The sequence below is a fragment of the Dicentrarchus labrax genome, unplaced genomic scaffold (genome assembly GCF_905237075.1).
Source record: "Dicentrarchus labrax unplaced genomic scaffold, dlabrax2021, whole genome shotgun sequence".
Taxonomy (NCBI): Eukaryota; Metazoa; Chordata; class Actinopteri; family Moronidae; genus Dicentrarchus; species Dicentrarchus labrax.
In genome coordinates, this window is record NW_026136706.1 from 5,541,066 (window position 1) to 5,562,475 (window position 21,410).

The 21,410-nt window shown below is 37.8% G+C and overlaps 2 protein-coding genes across 2 annotated transcripts in view; one reads left to right on the plus strand and one right to left on the minus strand.

The window, feature by feature from the left end:
* The first annotated feature begins 279 nt into the window (after positions 1 to 279).
* On the plus strand, positions 280 to 11,749 carry LOC127366128 (signal transducer and activator of transcription 1-alpha/beta). The gene is made up of 24 exons (XM_051404881.1): positions 280 to 408; positions 590 to 717; positions 2,781 to 2,925; positions 3,039 to 3,134; positions 3,309 to 3,386; positions 3,498 to 3,576; positions 3,673 to 3,761; positions 4,476 to 4,627; positions 4,714 to 4,875; positions 4,971 to 5,063; positions 5,375 to 5,434; positions 5,537 to 5,566; positions 5,695 to 5,785; positions 5,960 to 6,001; positions 6,662 to 6,745; positions 6,909 to 7,010; positions 7,092 to 7,230; positions 7,865 to 7,905; positions 8,711 to 8,787; positions 9,271 to 9,410; positions 10,087 to 10,266; positions 10,542 to 10,605; positions 10,702 to 10,780; positions 11,151 to 11,749. The coding sequence occupies exons 1-24, from the start codon at positions 406 to 408 to the stop codon at positions 11,244 to 11,246; spliced, it is 2,250 nt and encodes a 749-aa protein (XP_051260841.1). The 5' UTR covers positions 280 to 405; the 3' UTR covers positions 11,247 to 11,749.
* Positions 11,707 to 21,410, minus strand: part of glsb (glutaminase b) — a 42,285-nt gene continuing 32,581 nt past the window's right edge. Inside the window, exons 15-18 of the mRNA XM_051404888.1 lie at positions 17,424 to 17,485; positions 16,261 to 16,337; positions 15,838 to 15,901; positions 11,707 to 14,728 (exon numbers count right to left, since the gene is read on the minus strand). Coding sequence (XP_051260848.1) covers positions 14,581 to 14,728; positions 15,838 to 15,901; positions 16,261 to 16,337; positions 17,424 to 17,485 — 351 coding nt within the window. The 3' untranslated portion in view covers positions 11,707 to 14,580. The remainder of the gene's footprint in view (positions 14,729 to 15,837; positions 15,902 to 16,260; positions 16,338 to 17,423; positions 17,486 to 21,410) is intronic.

Here is a 21,410-nt window from a genome sequence, read left to right on the forward strand (position 1 = left end):
ATACACATGTAAACATATAGATATTAAGAAAGAGTGGTGGTCAATAATGTCTCATCAGCTCTTCTTATTCTTAAATCCTTCTATGGTGGTTATGTTCAATATAACCCGGAACACAAGAGTCCGGAGTCTTATGAAACCAACACAGCTTCTCACATAAAAAAAACACGATTTATCTTGTTTAGTTTATTTTTTAAACAACCGGAAACTCATACTAGGCAACCACCGGGTGACTTGACACCGTTTGTGGAGCCCATTTCTCGAGAATCATGTGGTGTGTATGTGGGAGTGCCCGGTGACTATAACACACCCTTCCTTCCTCCTCCTGTCAGACCCACACAGACAGTCTGACTGCTTTCATACATAATCCTGCTCCCTCATCGATCAACTACAAACAATAACAACCACATGGTAGGTTCAGTCCTTTTGTTTTCTGTAGGAATATGTAGAATACAATAACACTTATATTGTGTTTTTTTTTTATGGGAACTTTGTCCTTTCAAGACGCACAAGCAGCTGTACTGCTCCATGCCGGAGGATCGGATGTATTATGCGTTATGTAGTTTTTCAGACCGGTCACTTGTTCTTGCAGATGGCCCAGTGGCAGGAACTGCTGAGGCTGGATTCAGAGCTCCAGAGCCGGGTGAGCCAGCTGTATGAGGGGAAACTTCCCAGAGAGATCCGCCACTATCTGTGCGTCGTGATAGAGAGCCAGGACTGGTAAGAGAGACCTCTATTCAGACTTTCACAAGGACAGCATTTATAAAGGTTGCTATGCACTAATGCAGTTGCCCAAATGGCGGCGAATTCCTGCAAAAGTCGGGATTTTTGGATAAATTACGCACGCTCTCACCCATGCGTAGAGCTCAGCGACGTCAGATGGTGAGATGATGAAACAAAGCTCAGTCCTCAGATGCAATACTACTGCAATGCAGTGATATTGTGCGTATCTCTTAATGTGGATATTGCTGTTATTATTGCCACTGAAAGCTAAAGAAGAAACTAAAACTGGGTCCTGGCCGACATGTGCGCACTGCAGACGCGGTTCGGCACTGGCGCAAAATACAGTTGGTATACCATGGGCACAGGAAGTAGAGCTGCAGCACCCACCAAAATCTGTCATAATGAAACCTGTTAGTTTATAGATATATATGACTTGCTCGTTTATACTGGGGTTTTCTATATGTACACTGTTATTTGTGCCAAGAAAATAGTTTTTTTATTGTTTTTTTTCCTGCTAAAATGTCATAAAATGTGTGTAAAATGTTGTTAATAACTCTTAAACAGGCTATAAATTGTCCCTGCCATTCAAATTAATCCAAAAACAATGAATGTTGTGCATTAAGCATTTAGTATGCCGTCATTATATAGAGACATTTTCTCTCAGCACCCTCAACTCTGACTGACTACCAGCGTATACTGTATGTGTATGTAGATAGTTTGGTATCAGAGCTTTGTTGGTTGTTTTCACCTTAACTTTAATCAACAAAACGTTTAAAAGAAGGCTATGACAATCTCTCTTTAAGAAATATGACACCGGCCTATTAAAACGTGAGTCAGTAAAAACACACAACTACAGAAACACAAGATAAACATTGTGATATCTCCACAGTCTTCACAGTCAGTTTAGTATCAATACAATTTATGAAGGTTTTATAGATCTTACGTAAACAGATTGAGAGGCTTGGGAGTAAACTGTTTTAAGATAGAATGTGGCCTCTGATTATTAGGGTGTGGTGGAGGAAGTTGTTCAAATCCTTCACTTAAAGCTGCAATAGGGAACGTTTACTAACGGTAGTACATGAGACAAGTGTCCCACTTCATGGGCCTAAGCTGTGATTTGATTGGCTCTTGTTTTCAAACGTCAAATCACTGCAGTGAAAGAAGCAGGGAAAGTTTGCCATCATGGGGCTGTGATGTTTGATGTCTTTGCTACGGCTAACAAGGAAATCTGTATAGAGTTACCACAAATTCTCAACCTGTGCAGATTTAGGTGGAATATGATGGAAACTACCACGAACAAAAGGAAATGCAGCTACAACAAAGACTGGGAAACCACCTATAAGTCTGTGGAAGGCGACTATTGCAGACTATTAATAGCATAAGACCATAAGAACTGTGAAACTTTAGTTTCCTTTTATGTTTAATGTATTTACATGATATGGGAGTTTGGAGAGTTGCGTATGAATAAAATACATTTATTGAGTCCTTCACAAAGTCTAAAGGCCTAAACTGTTACGACTACCTCAAAATGTGCCACAATAACGTACTCTGGTCACATTATCTGTGACATCAGGGGATGAGACACAACTCTTTACTCTGCTCTGATTGGTTGTTTTCATATACTACTGTCAGGATATAGTGAAAGTTTCAGCAAATATGACAAAAAGTGTTGTTGTTTAAAGGCAAATCTTTGTTACCTTAGCCTTTTTTATCTTCCAGATGCTACAACTCGCCTTCCATGGAGTCATTTTGAAGTTTTGAGTTTTGCGGCCACCTTAATTTCCCCTACTCACTTCTCATCGTCTCATTCCCATGTCGTTAAATCTGCTGTTTGTATTATCAATTAATTGATCGTTGGTTTGTACAAATTCAGAAAATACTGAGAAATGCTGTCCAGCAATTGTCCAAACCTCGAAATGATTAAAAATACATTAAAAATTATATAAATAATTAAAAGGAAAAGCTGCTGATGGAATTATTTTATACAGATTGTGCCCTCATTCCTGCGTAGACATTCACAATCCCTGACTGAATGTGAGTCTCCTGTTGCTCTTTGTCAGGGATTCGGCAGCTGATGATGAAAATAAAGCAAGAACTTGTTTCAATGCACTCCTCGAGTATTTGGAAGAACAGTGGAACCGTTCTATCCAGGAGAACAACATTTTGCAGGGACCTGATTTTCCAGGGATCAGAGACTACTTGATGGTAGGGCAGATGTGCTGTTATAGGAACAGTACATTTAATTTTAATTGTTTTTTTTATTAAATATGAATAATTATAGCCTCTTATTACTTTTGTGATTGTTTTTTTCCACTTAGAAACACTTTCAAGCTCAGCCACTATACTTGGCCGTAATCCTGTCTAAATGCCTAAAGGAGGAGAAGAAAATCCTGGCTACAGCTTCTGAAGCACAGGTAAGGTGATATCAGCTGTAAACTTCAAACTGAACAAGACGACTCAGGGACCTGAGCACTTTTGTTTAGTTTAACTTTCCCTTTGATCAAGTGCTACACAGATGAGTATGATGTCTTTCTACTTGTTCTGTCTCATTTAGACAAAGATAAGAGTAATGTATTTGTTTTTGTCAGGGTTGCGGCAATCCAGCCTTGGATCAAAAATGGAGAATGTTGGACAACAAAGTCAATGAAATGAAAAGGAGGACTTCGGTAAATGTAGTTTTTGACTACGCACTTATTTGCTGGTTTGTATTCCTGCCTGACAGCCAACGTGGGAAATACACAGTGTATCTTTTTCTTAATATGTGAACTCTATTGCAGGATTTAAAGAAGGAAATAAAGTCACTGGAGGACCAGAACGAAAACCTAGAATTCCTACAGGAGACCTGGCAAATCCAAGGTATGGTGGGAGGCATAAAGACACAGGTGATAGGGGTTGTTTCGAGTACATGCTTCACTTATGTCTCATATTATGTGTCATATTTGTGCTTAACAGTGAAGGAGCATGTTGGATTGGCTCAGTCCCAGGCTGTTGTGAAAGAGAAATGTCTTAAGCAGGCCAACATTATCACACAAACAAAGCAGGTACTGCACTCCACTAGACTCCACTACAGTTGCTTTTCATGATTCAGTCCTCAAAAACATCCATATTTATCTTACTGGGGCCCTTTATACAGCCCCTTAGTTCAGTGGTTCCCAATCTGGGGGTCGGGACTCCCACAAGGGGTTGACAAAGCTTCATGGGGTCGCAAGACCTCCTTGATTTTAAGGGGTGGACAAAATTTTTTTTATATACACAGTAGGCCTATATCTCAGCATTTGGTTCACTTATGTGAAGAAAAGTAAATGGAAAGTAAAGTAAATTGTCTAATAGAATAACGGTAAAGCGCCAAGAACAAGAGAACACTGAAATTGTAAAAAAAAAAAAAGAAGCCTATTAAGAAATTAAAAAATAGGAAATAATCTGCTCAAAATTCACCCATATTGCTTGTTTTTACACAAACTTCCTGCAGTTACCGAGTTCACTGTTTGGGTTTATTGTACCGTTTTGAATAGAAGTATGAAATATCTATAAGTTATATATATGTTATATATAAATTAATGGACACCTAGCAGTATTCAGTATTCACCCAGACCATGGTATACAAATAGTTTAAATCATGGGTGCTTTTCTTGATGTAATGATTCTAAGCCACAGCAATCTCTACATTAGCAGTAAGGTTGTTGTTCAGCAGCTTAATTACACTTCTTCCCCACATACTTTAAAACACTTGCTGTGTTTTGTTTTTTGTCACACAGATATTGCTGCAGCAGATAGTGAACATTTTAAAACTGACCGAGGAGATTGTGGCAACTCTCACAGATGTGGAGTTGCCTGAGTGGAAGCGCAGGCAGCAGATGGCCTGCATTGGAAGTCCAGTTGACATCTCGCTGGACCATCTCCAGAAGTGGTGAGGACTTACTGGTGCTACCTTGGCTTTTCATGTTTCACACTGAGGCTGTGACACTTATTAACTTATTAATGTTGCACACGCAGGTTCACGACTGTGGCGGAGGAGCTGCTACGAGTGCGTGAACAGCTGCAGAAACTGCAAGACCAGAACACAAAGTACAGCAGCACTGATAACTCCAACCTCGCCGGTCCCATGGCAGAAATTGAGAAATTTGCACTGTCCTTGCTCAGAAAACTTGTTGCAAAGTGAGACATGGCATCATATAACTCTTCAGTGTTGTATACAGTACATACACGCAGACTGATACACACCGTTTTTTTGTTGTGGTCTTGCTTTGCAGTGCTCTCGTGGTTGCAAAACAACCTGCCATGTCGAGTTTACAACAACGACCTCTGATGCTGAAGACCAGGGTGCGATTCTCGGTGACAGTGAGGTGAGGCTGCACCGCACACAGTGTTGCTCTGAGGACTATTAAGGAAAAATCTGCCCAAACAGAGCTGATACATCTAGGTTGGATAAAAAACTGTGGAGTGACTGGAACCAGGGATGCAGTTATTTATAGTATTTATATATTCACTATAGTTCAATCCTGTGCAGATATTCAGTTTTTGGTCATTCTAGGTTGAGTAAGGAGCAGTTAAAACTGTTTCTCCAGCAATTGTACCGTCTGTTTAATGTATTTTCTTCTGTATCAAAAATCTGTATCTGGGATCATTTATCAGTATGTGTTTCTTCTCTCCTCAGGTTCTTAGCAAACCTCCCAGTATTCAAGGACCTGCTGAAAGTCAAACCTGTATTTGACAAGTAAGTCAAAGAAAACCTTGGTATGAGCCAGCTTCCTTTTTTTTATTGTTCTTTGTTTCCTTATCAATCTTCCTTTGTCTCGTTTCTCCTAAAAAAAATAAGGGATGTTCAAGAAGCCAAGACAATTAAAGGGTAAGTAAAGGTTATCAAAACCACTGGAAAAATCTAAAAAGTAAACTGATGCATTGCTTACATTTTCATACATCTCACAGCTGATACATCTTTGAACACAGAAAAACTCTGGTTTGATGTTGCTGCAGGTTCCGTCACTTTGAATTCAACAGGGAGGAGTGTAAGGTGTTGGATGTGGACACGCCGGATGGAGGCTTGGTGGCAGAGTTTGGTCACATGGTATGAAAGTCTGCAAACTGATGTTAAAGCAAAATATAAATCACATTTTGTATCTGTGTCCATCTGTAACTAAACAAACATATAGCTTTGTATTTTATGAACAGTAATACAATGCATACATCACATGCCCTAAACCAGAATAGTAGACTATATAATGACTGCTTTTTTTTTCAGTTTCTAAAGGAAAAAAGAGGAAGATACAAAGGATCCTCTGAGGTATGAGGAGACATTCAAATTCTGATATATTAACTGTATTCACAGGTCGCCACCGGCTGGCTGTCGACATTTAAAATCACTGAAAAATAATACCATGTTTTAAAACTTAAATCTCTGCCTTCCTCAAAAGTGGTTATGAGATAAAAACATTTTGTAAGCTTTGAGGGATCTAACGTAGTGAAGGTGATGAAGTTACAATGTTTGATGGCATCTTTTAGAGGGAAAAGGCTTCAGTACAAGAATGTATGATTACTTCAGAGTTAATAAAATACATTTAAAGGATTTAATGACCTCTAGTGGTGAAGTTGCAGATTACAGCCACAGTACAGTCTTCCAAGCATGTAGAAGAAACTTTGGTAGCTGGGAAACCCTATCTAGAGCCAGTGTTTGGTTTGTAGTGGTTCAACGTAGAAGAGGACCCTCTCTCTCTATATATATATATATATATCAGCTCATTCTGAGGTAACAAAAACACAGCAAATCTTATTTTCAGGTGATTATACACTAATGAAAACATAAATATTATATTCCATTTCTGCCAATTAATCCTCCTAAATGTTGGACACACTGGACCTTTACGTTTTTCTTTCTGTACACTACTATATTTATTTTTATGCAAGTCATTTCCCCCTAAAACAATGTTTCTATCTTCTTCATCAGACTCGTCTGGGCGTCACCGAGGAACTCCACATCATTAAGTTTGTGGCAGAGTTTAAACATGCTGGACTGGAGTGCAACCTTGAGGTGAGTGAATGATCATTTCCCTTTCAGCGAGCTCTTTGCCACTGAACTTGAACAGTAAGCGGTTGACAAGAAAGCTCTATTAGAGCTGCAATTGTGTCAGTGACAGACAAATATTTTAATGTTTATTGAACAATCTCCTCCTCTTCCTCCTGTGTCGGTCCAGGCCAGCTCCCTGCCTGTGATTGTCATCTCCAGTACCAATCAGGTCCTCAGTGCCTGGGCCTCCGTCATGTGGTACAACACACTGTCCACCAGCGAGCCGAGGGTAAAGATCTGTTGAAGGGTGAGACATAAAACAGTCGTAAATATGCACATTAGACTCATTTGTCCGAACTTTGTTCTGTAGAACCTGTCGTTGTTTGCCGACCCGCCACCACTCACCTGGCAGCAGCTGTCTCAGGTTCTGAGCTGGCAGTTTTTGTCCGTTGGAAAGCGAGGACTCGACGAAGATCAGCTCGCAATGCTGAGAGACAAAATTGTGGGGGGTGAGTGTTTGACCACCTCTTCCACAGAATTGAATGGTGTCGCTTTCTAGGGATAGTTTGCTCTGTAAGACTTCACCTCTTGTTGCAGAAGAAGATTAAAATTGATTCTACATTACATTTTAATGACAGATACTGCATCAAAAAATGAGCTGAGAGTTAGATGAGAAAACTTTTGTTTAAACATGTTAATTAGTGGATTTTGTTGCTGTTGGACAGAGCCAGGCTTGCTGTTTCCAATCTTTATGCTAAGCTAAGCTCGCCTGCTGTGCTGAGAGTGGTATCAATCTTCTCGTCTAGCTCTCAGAAAGAAAGTGTATTTGGTAAAATGTCAAACTATTCCTTTAAAACTGTGTTTTTTGTGCCCAAGGCAAGTCAAGACACCTGTATTTATATCTGTGAAAAACGGCCTCTAAAACACTTGTTATCACTCTGTAAACACTTATTTTTATTGACTTAAATTTGACAAACAGCTATCTATACTACTGATATAGTAAATTAATAATTAATTAATAGCTTTTTGTATAGTTTGTGTATTACATATTGTATAGTTGTATAGTTTATATTGTACTAAATATGGTTCTTGAATTAAGCATCTTGTATTCTTGGATGTTAATTTCTCTACTTTTCTTCACAGATGGTCCTGATGATCTCGTGCACTGGAGCAAGTTCTCCAAGGTGAGTGTTGAGGAAGATTCTTGTTATTATTGTAGTTTACGCCAGTGGATCCCAACCTGGGGGTCGGGACCCCCACTAGGGGCCACCAATGCTTCATGGAGGGTTGTGAGGTCTTCTTCTTTCTCAGCATTTGGTTCACTTCTGTCAAGTTAAAAATTATTTTAAAAATACAAAAGACAGACTAGACAGACAAGAGAATTGTACAAAAGCTTCCTTAAACATGTTTTACACAAACCTCCTGCAGTTATTGAGTTCACTATTTGGGTTCATTGTACAGTTTTGAATATAATATGAAAAATCGGTTAAGGAAAAAGGTTTGGAACCACTGGTTTACACAATTGGTACAACCTCTAGGACTTAAGTGTGTGTGCATTCATTGAAACCAAGCGTGAACCTATCGTAACATCACTCATTGGTTTGTGGAGAACCGTTTGACGGCATTACGGTTGTCAGCATGTCGGTTTTTCTGAGCCAGCTGAGGTGAAGTACTCCAAGTCTGTAGCAGGAAACACTAAAATAGGTTCCTGAAAAGATTTTAAGGGAGAAAGAGTCAATGCAGAGAATGAATCTTGATTCATATTTGATCAGCACCGCCTAGTTTACTGAGTTTTGTGTGTTGAGCTGGACTCACTGAGAATGAGTCAATCGCAATTTAGCCACGACCCAAAGCATACCCTGCGTTATTGTCTGTTTCACTCTAAATGGGACCATCATTTATTACATGAACAGGAACTTGAAAGACCCACTAATTATGTACTGTCAATGACCGTAACCAGTCCTTCTGTTTGCCTTCCTGTGTGGACAGAACGAAGGTGCCTGGATTTGGATTGACGGAATCCTGGATTTGGTCAAAAAACACCTGGTGGATCTTTGGCGGGACGGGTAAGACAAATCCTGAGTCATCTCAGCAATGTTTTACTGAATCACTCACAATAATTATCACATTAGTAACGAGATGGTGGTCAGCAGCAAATGAGACCACTGAAACATAACGAAACAGTCTTCTAAGTATCATTATTTTGTGTCCAAATCCACAATTTAACAACAACAACTTGAATATATATGCTGTTGTTTCACTATCAAATCTCGATTTGTGATTTGATCTTGATAAAGAGATAATTTCACCAGTTGAGAACAAACACAAAAACAAAAGAATAGTCTCTAGGTGGAGCTGAAGGGTACTTCATAATGACAACTCACCTGCAAAAATCCACCAGCAGGATTAATCCTGTTCTGGGAGAATCGTCTGTCCTGCTTTTGATTGCGATACTCAAAACTTTGACACCTCTGTTACTTGTGAATGAGGATGGAGATTTCAGTCACTGTGCCTCCCAGTTAACTAAACTCTCATCATGTGGGTTTCAGTTGCATCATGGGGTTCGTGAGCAGGAAGAGAACACTGACCTTGTTGCAGGAAAAACAGACCGGGACCTTTCTGCTCCGCTTTAGCGAGACCAACAAAGACGGAGCCATCACCTTCAGCTGGGTGGAGCACACCAACGGTGGTACGTTTCTCTACATGCTTCTGAGGTCGGACAAAATTCAAAACTTGGGTTTAACGACATGATTGGGACTGATGACATCTATCTGGTGGAAAACCTTTTTAGATAGCAGCTGGACTGAGTAACACTAACAGTATTTCTACATTGTAACAGCAATCAAGTTTTCTGGTTGTTACTGGTACTACTCATGCCTAATAAGTTATAATTGGGTTTAAGTGGGTTAGTATGAGGTAGTATGAGGCCAAAGTCAGTCTATTACCTACAATAGATGTCGGTTGGCACGGCCTCGATTTGGAGAAGCAGACATGAAAGCTAAGCTGCAGAACACAGGAGTTTCTGGTTCGCCACTGCCTCAATCAGTTTGTTTGTTTGTTTGTGTGATTTTGGTATTTTAACACGTTCATTTTAGATCTGAGCTAACGTAAGTTGCTGCAGATCAAGCAGTGGTACACCAGCTAAAAGAATTACTATTTTACTTATTTTAGCAAAATAAAGTGGTGAGAATATTCTAAACATTGTGTACACTCTTTTGCATGCACGTGTTTTATTGCTTCAGTGCTGGTACTCCAGTGTGCTTTACCAAACCAGGGGCGTGCCAGCCGCCGTATACTGTATCTAATACACTGATTTGTCTTCTTTTGTGTGTTTACTTTTCTTTCTGTATGTGGTTCCCCTGTAGAAACCCACGTGCATGCAGTGCAGCCCTACACCAAGCCTGAGCTGTCTGGCATGTGTCTGCCAGACATTATTAACCTCTACAGTCTGAAAGCTGAGACGAACGTGACCGGGAATCCTCTGCGCTATCTTTACCCAGACATTCACAAAGACACCGCTCTTGGACGCTACTACAAGAACTCACGTAATGTCGCTGTCGCATATATAATACACATAATGTCACATAAATAACTGACAGAACTTCAGTTTCTACAATCGGTATCCATCTAAAAAATCCTATATCAGCCGGGCTCTAATTCCAAAACACTTTATTCATAAGTGTCATCAATTATGTGCTGAGCCAATGTTTTAATGAGGCTTGGGTTATCCTGTTTAAGTCAGTGTAATGTCCTTAGCTGCGTACAATTCCTTATTAAACATGAGCCCTGCAATGACCTCTAATCCCCTCTGTTCCTGCAGCACTGTCAGCAACTCAGAAGATCATTGATGGGTACGTCAAGAGGACCAACATTCCCGTGTCAACGTAAGACGATAATAATTAAAACGAAAAATACATCCAGAATAAACACTTTGCATCACTTATTTTTGACCTACAGCTGTTCCCTAACATTTTCTACAGCTTTCCTACGCCACCTCCATCTCCACCTAGGGAGATTCCCTTTACGGACATGGACATGGACATGGACACAGAAATAAGTGTGAGTTTGAAATGTTACCTCTACTTTCCCTGCAGTCATTAAAAGGTGAAGTATTTCAGTTTTAAAATGTTAAAAAATCAACAAAAATGATGAACAGAATGTGAAGAAATACCAGTTTTGACGTTCGATCAAAGACGTCTATGTGTTGATATAACTTTGTATCATAAGAGGCAAAAGTGAGCAATGTTGGGCTAGTTATGAATTATTCATTACTCATTACAATAGTAATATTATTACTTAACTAAATACTCCCTGCCAACAGTAATTAGTTCTACTAGTTCTATAGCCGGCTGGATTGATTTTCCTTGTTTGTATGAGACGACTTTTCATCTGCAGTTAATTTAAACAAAATCTTTTTGTTTTTTTGTAGATGGACCTTGATCAACTGCTTCAGGAACTCTATCCTGATTTCTTTGGCCCCGGAACATCATCTCAGAGCTTTGCTGATTATAGTAGCTCATACTAAAAATGTGCTGTCCGATTCAGAGTCGGGATGTCCCGATCCAATCTAGGCATTTTTTTATACTGATCTATATTGAGAGTTACTGACCCAATCCGATCGTTGTTTCTGTTTTTACTCATAAAGCTTTCATGCACTGTGCAGCGATCATCAACTCTCTCTGTGTGTATATAAAATACTTGATATGAAATTACTTGATCGGGACATCCCTAATTCAGTGTTCTTGTGGTGCTGGTGTTTCTATGAAAATGAAGCATCATACTGGATATTAATGTACAAAAAAAGGATTATTGATGATTACAATTACAGTAAATTTAAGATTCTTCTAAATGTAATTGAAATGTTTTTCTACTGTACTGTTTTCAAAGTGAACTTCCTCTTAGGAATGTGAAAGGAAGATGAAGTTATGCTGCTGTGTGTGTGTGTGTGTGTGTGTGTGGGGGGGGGCGCAATACTGTACTGTAGATGTTCTTTATTTTTGTTTATTAAAATAAACATATCTGAACGCATTCCAGTGCCAAGAGACATTACATCTGCATTATACAGTACTCAACATATAATAATAACTTTGTTTATACAGAGAAGAGCACAAACACATTCATAGGTCTCATGTCTTGACTGCAAGTTTTGTATTATTGTAGTCCTTGTCCATATTTTCAGCTCTTAAATAAGTGGAGTCCCACAAGCAAGTGTGTTACTAATCGGTTACCTGATGAGTCTGAAGTATAACTGAGTACATATGTGCCACAAGAGTAAATTGAATAATTTGAATATTTTGTTAAAATAACCAGTGGATAAAATATACCAGAATGTAGCCTGAAGTCACAATTTGTCAACATTACTGTCTTCTGACACCATTACATGCTTGTTTCCATCAATATTGTTTTGTATACAAGTCGGATGAATGTATACACAGGAGTAAAACAAGCCTATATTTTTATTTAATATGAAAAGCATGAAAAATATATTCAGTACATTAAAGTACCCAGAATATTAATGTTTAAAAAAAAACACAGATTGGGCTTTTAAAAACTAGTTTGCCTCCACAGTTTTTCTTACATACCAGTCGATCCCAACCTCTTCTATCATTAAGTAAACTGACGACCCCTGACTAAGTGACATATTTTATGGATATTTAATATCATATTCAGTGCATTACAATATTGGTACAGAACAACTGACAAACTGTACAATGAACCCAAACAGTGAACACAATAACTGCAGGAGGTTTGTGTAAAACGAGGAATTTGGAGCAGATTATTTCTTGTGAATATTACATCAGAGATGAGTTTTCCTGATATTTTTAGTAACTTTTTATACCTTTTACCAATAAAAAAACATATGATAAGCTAACACTTTGCCAAAGATTTAACCACCCGTAAACAAAGCACTATTCAACTTTTTTTTGTCTTGGGAACCCTTAAAGGACGAAAACAGTGTTGAGTTTGGATCCATCGTCATATTTCATATGTGAGTTGTTACCTGTTGAACCAAAGAGATGTTTTCCCCACTCAACTTTAAATAACTGTTAAAGCCCCAAATGGGTCAAATTATTCAATTAATCAAAGATTAGACAGAAATCAAATGAAAAAATACAGATTGGTATCTGATTACTCTTTAACTTCTACTTTTTGAATAGCTGACTTTTTTTTACATTGTCTTTAAGTAAAGTAATTTAATTGTAACCAATTAGTCATGTACAGCATGTTTTAAACTTTACTTTAGACTCATCAGATCGTCCTTCTGGGGCTCCACAGTGTGCAGAATGTTTTTTTCTACCAGTATTGCGTCGGCTCCTTTCTTTGTAATTTTCCGAGATCAAACACCAAGAATCACTATTGAGATATTAAAGTGAATATAGTGTAAAGTATTTTAAATTCCAGTTTTCAGGAAATACATATTGCTACAGTGAGACTATGAAAAACCGCCACCATGACTTGAAGCCTGTTACAGTTATTGTACGGTATGCAATGTTGACATTTATATACTTTCTCATACTACATATCATTGAGGACATTTCGGTACATTCTTAAATTCATAGACTTTTTGGACTGAAAATATGTGACAGAGAATTGGGAAATAGCATCAGTTCTGTAAGAATCACTGCAAGAAATTCAGAATAATTACTGTCATCGTCAAACGTTTCATAAATTGTGTTGCTGAAGTTGTTCCGTGCAGCAAACCCAAAAAATGTGATTGTCTATAAGTAATGAAACCAATTTGCAAAAATATATAATCTTCATTAGATTCTTATTTTTCGTTTGAAAAAAGGAATTTGTTTGCTCACACTGTTGACAGGAAAGGACGGAGAATCCACAATCTTCTGTCAAGTTTACAAACTCTCACCACTGACCGTATATAAAAATGGACGACATGACAGCTCCCCAAAGTGAAGCAATTAGCCTTGACCGAAGTCCCCTAACTGTTACATACATGATAAATACATTATTTTCGGTGAACTAACGTCTTAGTGATGTAGTTTGTTATCCCACATGAATAAAGTAGAAGCTAACTTCCATCATGGAGAATAAAAATCAATCTCAGTTTCTCTGGAGTTCTTGCTCGTCCATCTTTATATACAGTATGTACTCACACACAGAAAAATGTAACTTTGAATAAAAAACAAAAATAAAGTCACCAACTTTACTCCATCCCAAATTACACAGTCTCAACGTCTTTAGAAGAATTTTACACTTTAAAAAGTCTCTTTATGAAATAAATACACACTGCTTCTATTGCCACTGAAAAATACATTCAGAGTACATTCTTTCACCAAACTTCAGAGATTTGAAGCTTCGTAAAAACCTGCCGATTGAACTCAGTCCCGAGAACAATGCAGGTAATATGGAGATCCGACAGGCACACAACCGCAGTGTGCCCACACACACACACATATCATACGATCAGACACGCATTATAAAGTCTATACCATAATTTCCACACACCTCACTTCTCACAAAACTAACACAATCCAAATATTACCAGGTAGAGAATAGTACAATAGAAACTGTACTGTAACTAAACTAATACACTTTGATACAATCTAAATCCTGTGATACCACAAACGTGAATGACAGTACTGACAGATTACATGGAGTAGTACGCTGTAAACGTTGCATTTACGGATATCTAGATATTGTATCATTTGTTCTAACAGTGCTCATAAGGTGCTCACTCACACATACAAGACACGTTACATCATGAGACGGGCGAGGCTGAGATGTACAGCCAGAAAGCAACTAAAGCAACAAAAGGCAAATAACTAATTCATCACGTTTAAGTTAATCCAGAGAAGCACAACGCCGCGTAGGAACTTGTTCTCTAGACGTGTGCAGCAGGTCTACAGCAGGCTGTCCAAGTTCTTCTCAGCGCTCTCCGTGTCGACAGCAGCAGGAGACGGGCTGTATTTGTCGTGGTACTGCTGCAGGATGGTGACGACGTCGTGGTGGCCGAAGTGTACCGCTTCCTCCATCGGCGTGTTCCCCCATCTATACAAAGACAACCAGTGGTGGAGGAAGAGTTCAGATCCTATACTTGAGTTAAAAAGGACCAATAGCACACTGTTAAAATACTCTGGTGGAAGGAAAAGTTTACTTAACTAAAAGCATGTAGGTATAATCAGGAAAATGTCCCCTGTGACTGTTGTATTGTATTATATCATTACATTATTATTACTTACTAATGTAAAAGCAGGATGGTACAACTATTACTACTACTATTCTTTTAATTGTGGATTCATTTACTGATTATTTTCTCCATTAATCAATTGATTGTTTGGTGAAAAGAGAGAGAAATTATACCAAAGTGACGCCTACACAATCCTCAAAAACCTCAAAATGATTCAAATGAAAAGCAGCAAATCTTCTACTATTACAGTATGACATAACAATTAACAAAATAACTGCAGATTCATTTCCTTTCAATCAGCTACTGTAATTGATTAATCGACTAATCGTTTCAGCTCTACTTGCGTACAATGTTGGGTAGTTTTTATCAGCTCTTTGTAAGTTCTCTACATATTCTTTAAGATTAATTTTTCTCCCTTAAACTACTTCACTGAAACTTGCTTCAAAAGGGCAAGTTGCCAAGTTTTCAAACATAGTAAATTCAGTCCCGTGAATGGATTGATTTCCAAAAGATTTATTGCTGGAGCGAAAGCTGCACAGCTTTTAAATGACCAAACTGACACTTATTTTTATAACTGCAGTAACTGTAACTGTCCCCTGTTGTTAAACTAGTCTTAAAAATGAAGGTGACTGAATAATCCCTGTGAATAACAATTTAAAGTAATGTTCTGTAAGTTTATTTTCACATTTTCCAAAGCAAAAAACTCTAAAGTTGTATTGTTGTTATGTTGCTTTTGAAAATGGTCAGCAGAAATGTTTGTGTACGCATAAGATTTGTAATCAATTATATAATATACGCATTATAAACTGTCATTATAGTCCTTCTGCTTCTACTGATTCATACTTACTGCTCAAGTTAAAGAGAAAGTCATGAGGTGGAGAGCCACACCATGTATATTTTCTGCTACATTAAAAGTTTGAAGACGTACAGATGATGAGGAAAGACCACACACACTAGAGCCTGGACTCACCTGTCTCTGGGTACTGGGTTCACCTTGCAGGCCTCCAGGAGGAAGCGCACCACCTCTGTGTGTCCTGAAAGAAGAGCAGATGTTAGAAACACATACATACATATGAATCTGATTGGTTGGAGAGGTGTAAAATCCTCTCACTATTGTCAGACTCTTGTTTATGGGGGCATTTCTTTTGTCACATTAAAACATTTCTAATATATGGAGATAATGAAAAAACAGCCCCACACAAAAGTGCAGAAAGTATGTAGACAGGACCAATATTTAAGTATATTTTATTATATTGATGATTCCACAGGTTTCAGCTGAGGGAGGAAGGAGCCTAAGAACCAATTCCTACCACATAATAGTATATACAACACATTTTATACTCCACTACAATATCAATACAGATTGATAGATTGACTTAATGCTGCACGTTACCTTCAGCCGCTGCCACATGGAGGGCCGTTCTCGAGTCGTAGTCCCTCTGCTCCATGTCCATGGACGACAGCGCAAACCTACACACACACACAAAATGACTGTAATTACCTTTAATATGTACCTTTAATTATTAAATTCTTTATAAAAATGACACGTCTTATCAGCAAATTTAACAGTTTGAGGTTGCTCATCAGACTGAAACACTGAAGCGTTGCACTTTTTCCTCAAAACAGACGCTGTTTATAAAATTTTAAACTTCCATAGCATGCCATTCATAGTTTATCATCATCACCATACTTCTTCTTAAAGCTTCACTGTGGATGATACACATTGCTGCCAATGCTTCCCCACACCGAGAAACGCAACAACATGCCAACAAATGCAGGAAAGAAGAAATCTGCCAGCTCATAAACATGAACAATATTGGATTTAAAACATTTTAAATAATATATAGCAAATATTTTATGAGGAAGGATGTCGATGTCAACACATAGGTAAATATTTAGTTTGTTTGCTTCTATTAATGAGACTTTTTTTTTACAGCTTCCTCTTGCTGCCACTTGAGGGCACCAAAGTGCAAAGAGAGGGGAAGCAAACCGTCCACTCTTGGGAGGATTTTAACCATCTTTCTGTTATTGAATGAATCTGGAAATAGTTATTCATGCCTTCATAACCAGTCAGTTAGATCACTGTAATTCCCTGCTGTCCGGCATCAGTAAAGAATCCCTGTCCTGTCTCCTGCTCATCCAAAATGGGCTTTCTTTACAGTGGCTTTTAGAATTGAAGATTTTATTTATAACTTAAAAAGCCCTTAGAGGCTCAGCCCTAAATTATTCAAAGATCTTTTAGTGCTCTATGTCCCTTCCTGCTCCCCGAGATCCTCGGTTGCATCCTTCATGGTCCAGACTGATACACAATGTTTAGAAACCCACTATTTTTAAAGGGCTTATCATTGATTTTATGACATTTTAGTTCATTTTGCTCTCTTTGTGTACTCGCTTTTTGTTGTAAATGTGTTCTGTTTCATTGTAAAGCACTTTGTTTGAAAGGTCCTCTATAAATAAAGCTTATTATTAATATCAGTGAAATAATAATTACACACAGTTTACATGTTAGGAATGTACGGTGGTCAATATATAAGTTAGTAAGAAAAGTGTGAGCACCTCCTCAGGGCAGAGACGTCTCCTGTGTAGGCAGCAAACAGCAGGTTGATAACGGTCTTCACCTGCGGACAGAGACAGACAAACCACACATTCATCCTGTTTTCACTCCATCAGCGATGATAAACAGTAACAGCTACTATTGTCATGAGGGAAGAGTTGGGATTAAACTCCATATCGGACTATTGTTACAGATTTATTTTCTTAGAAGCATTGAGGGGAATTCAGTTTCAGTCATTCCTTCTTTATAATTCCTTTCAGATTCATTCATTAATAATTATATCATATCTGGTGTTGTTCTATAGTTATAGGCTTTTAAAGGCAAACGTTTAGCAAACGTTACTCAAACAGGAGGAAGTCATGTATTTGTTGGGAACTATTTTCAGCTGCGGATTAATACACATTGGGTGAAAAGTTCCACTAATAATTGTAAAAAAAAAAGCCCAATCAGAATAAAAATGCCTCATGTAGTCACCTCAATTTTGGATCCACACACAATACCTTGCTCATCAAATAAATTAGTGATGTTCTGATACCATTTTTTCCTTCCTGATACCAATTCCAATACCTGAACTTTGTGGATTTTGATTAATAGTATTATATATAATGATCTGTCATCACTTATTTAATTGATTTTGTATTAATAATTTGAATCTGCAAAGTATGTAGTAACTTAAGTTATTAAATAAATATAGTGGAATGGAAGTATAAAGTAGCAGAAAATGAAAAAACTCAAGTAAAGTACCTCAAAACTGTACTTACATACAGTACTTGAGTGAATGTACTGAGTTACACTCTACCACTGATTAGTTTTTTTATTTTTTACAGCAAATATCAGTTATTGATTCCCTTGATTACTACAATCAGTGTCTGTATCAGCCCTAAAAAAACATACTGCTTGATCCTTAGTTAGTTAGTAAGCAGAAAAACACAGAATATCACCAGACTTATTAGTTGATTGATAATTTAAACTTTGAAGAAAATGTACTTATTCATTCATGAAAGAGAATTCACCTCAGCTGACGACCGCTGCAGACAAACAGCTGCATCTATACTGAGTTATAAAACTAATTCAACATACAGTAACTGTAGCTGTTACGAACACAGAGATCCCTGCATCAGTGAAGACTTACCATCAATCAGGAATGAATCATTTCCTATAAGCAAAACTTCAGGAGTTGAAAACATACAAAGAAACATTGGAAATGTGAAAAAAAATGGAATAAATACGGATCTGTATTGAAATACCAATGCAGGAGAATATATTACACTATTACTGTGTAAAGTATAATTAATATTAAAAAGCACAATTATAGTATCTGGATTCAAACTTGCAAGGGGACATCAAATGTACGTTTGACTCTCTACATGTACACATGTGTGTAAGCACAAATAGGTACAGTACCTATATACACACACACCACTGCAAGAAGGTATGGAAGCCCATTTCTGCCAATATGACGAAAAAAAAAGGATTCTGTAAATCATTATAATAAGAAATGTCCACAAAAAAATGACTTAGTATCTCAAAATATTATTAATATATCAAATAACGAGAAGCTTTCTCAATATTTTGACAAAATGATGAGAAATCTTTTCATTAACGTATTATCCGGACTATAAGTCGCCCTTTTTTTCATATTCTGGCTGGTCCTGCGACTTATAGTCAGGTGCGACTTATATATGAAATTTAACATGTTTTTGAATAATAGTTCCGACATGAAACGAGGAGTAGCCTAAACATTACCGTCCACAGCCACGAGAAGGCGCTCTAGGCTTGAAATAATTAACTGAAACATTAACTTAAAGACAACTGGAATGGAAAGACTAGTCACAAACAAAATGCCCCCCAAAAGAAAGTCATACTCTGCAGATTATAAACTGATGCTAGCAAAATATGCAGCCAAAAACAGTCATCGAGCAGCAGAAAGAAAGTTTGGAGTGAGTGAGAAACTTTTGAGGGACTGGCGAAAAGCAGAGGTTACTCTTACTGCAATGAAGGAAACAAAGAAAGCTAATCGCGGGCTGAAAGCAAGATGGCCAGAGCTGGAGGAACGAGTCCACAGATGGGTGCTTGAACAACGTGCTGCCGGGAGAGGCTCGTCAACGGTGCAGTTACGTCTCCACGCCCTGGTAGTTGCAAAGGAGATGAATATAAATGACTTTGCAGGTGGACCTTCTTGCCTAGACATCGTCCAAAATGTTTGATTGCATTGCATTCTCCACATTTTTAGCTAAATTCTCATGTACCACATCAGCATTTTTGTTCAGTGAATCTTTTGTAAATTGTCCGCCTTCGTATCGCCAAGCTCACCTCATTTCACTCCTTCGTCTTCAGTAAACATTCCCGGTAGAATTCTCAATCTTTTTGGCCTCTATGTGTCCAGTTACATAGTCTCTGTCTGTTCTTGGTCATTGATTTTGTGAAATACATTTCTAAATAGATGCGACTTATAGTCCGGTGTGACTTATATATGTTTTTTTCCTCTTCATGAGGCATTTTTTGACTGATACTTATACTCCGGAGCGACTTATAGTCCGGAAAATACGGTATTTTATGATACTAAGTCAAAATATTTAGACATTTTCTCATTATTTGAGCTACTAATTATTATCATTGTCATTATTTTAAGAAATGTACTCATTATTTTGAGATACTGTTTCCTTATTTTGAGAAAGTTTCTCATTATATTTACTTGGTAGTTTCTTTTTTCATCACATTGGCAGAAATGGGCTTCCATAAAAAGAGGATAACCAAGCTCATGCAGCAAAAGTAACACCCACTAAAACATTCATAATTCACTAGTTACACCTAACTAACGAAAGCCAAGCTGGAACAAAGCATCAAAGGAAAACACTTACTCAAATAATCTTGCAAAAGAAGATGTAAAGATGTGAATGAGCAGAAACTGAGACAGAAGAACACGACTATTATAGAGCCTCATTCACCCAAATAAAAGCCTCACTCCAGCTGCTTTATAACAGATTCAGGCAGTGAAAACATGTGACACAAACACACAACGTCAGAAGCAAAAGCAAGACCACATCCATCTCTCTGTATTTTGGTTAGTTCAGTATTTTTCTTTCCCTGAGAAAAAAATATTTTCTTAAATTTCTAATAAATAAAACAACAAGAATGCGGCAAATTTAGACAAAAAGTATTATATCCCCTATGTAAAATGTTAGATTTATATCCAAAGGAAATGTATTAAAGATATAATCTGTAACTTTTATACATTCAAATATCTATAAACACTAGACTTATGTTATATATATTGTTGAGTTGTGTACTTACATTATCTCAAATGTTTCCAACAATGTTCAAACTCAGAGAAATCTGTCACTTTATTCAGGTAATGCATCAGTGCTGTTGTTGTCTGCCAGACGCTGTGATAAACTGACTTTTAAGCCACGTTTTTTTATACACTGTTTAGATTTTAACTGTATATTTAAACCGGATGAAGGATTTTAGTCATCGGACGTCTGGATCTTACGTTATCAGAGAAACAAGCTGAGCTAACGTTCGCAGCATCCCGGCTCGCAGCCCCTCCGTGACGTCCTGTGTCTGTCCAACAGCGTCAGAGAAAACAGTGATTTTAAGGGTGAAATTTTGACTTTTCCTGGTTTTAATCTGAAGTCTGTTCTCTTTAGTCTGTTTGTTTCTCTCTGTGAGACCTCCGTGGATGATTTGGCTTCACCTTTTGTTATTGTTTGGGGCAGGAATTGTGTTTCAAGAAACTAAAGTGCCACCCATGAACACTTTAGCTTCAAATCTGCTCAGACTGCTTGAATCTGTCTTAACATATGAGGCAAGTGAAGCTCATTCTTGTTCTATTGTGTTACTGTACTACGTTTAAACTCTCAGTATTTGCACCGACTGTTTGCCGCCACCAATAACAGCCAGTATTTGTATTCTGAGCAGTCAGTAAACGCTACAGAGCCTGAGCTGCACCTTTAAAAGCCAAGCTGCTCAATATCCCCCTCTACTGA

Bases quoted from the DNA above. Each gene is read 5' to 3' on its own strand.
- LOC127366128 (XM_051404881.1), top strand. The intron at 2,926-3,038 runs GTAGGGCAGATG...TTTTCCACTTAG, and splicing joins GGATCAGAGACTACTTGATG to AAACACTTTCAAGCTCAGCC. The intron at 10,781-11,150 runs GTGAGTTTGAAA...GTTTTTTTGTAG, and splicing joins ACATGGACACAGAAATAAGT to ATGGACCTTGATCAACTGCT.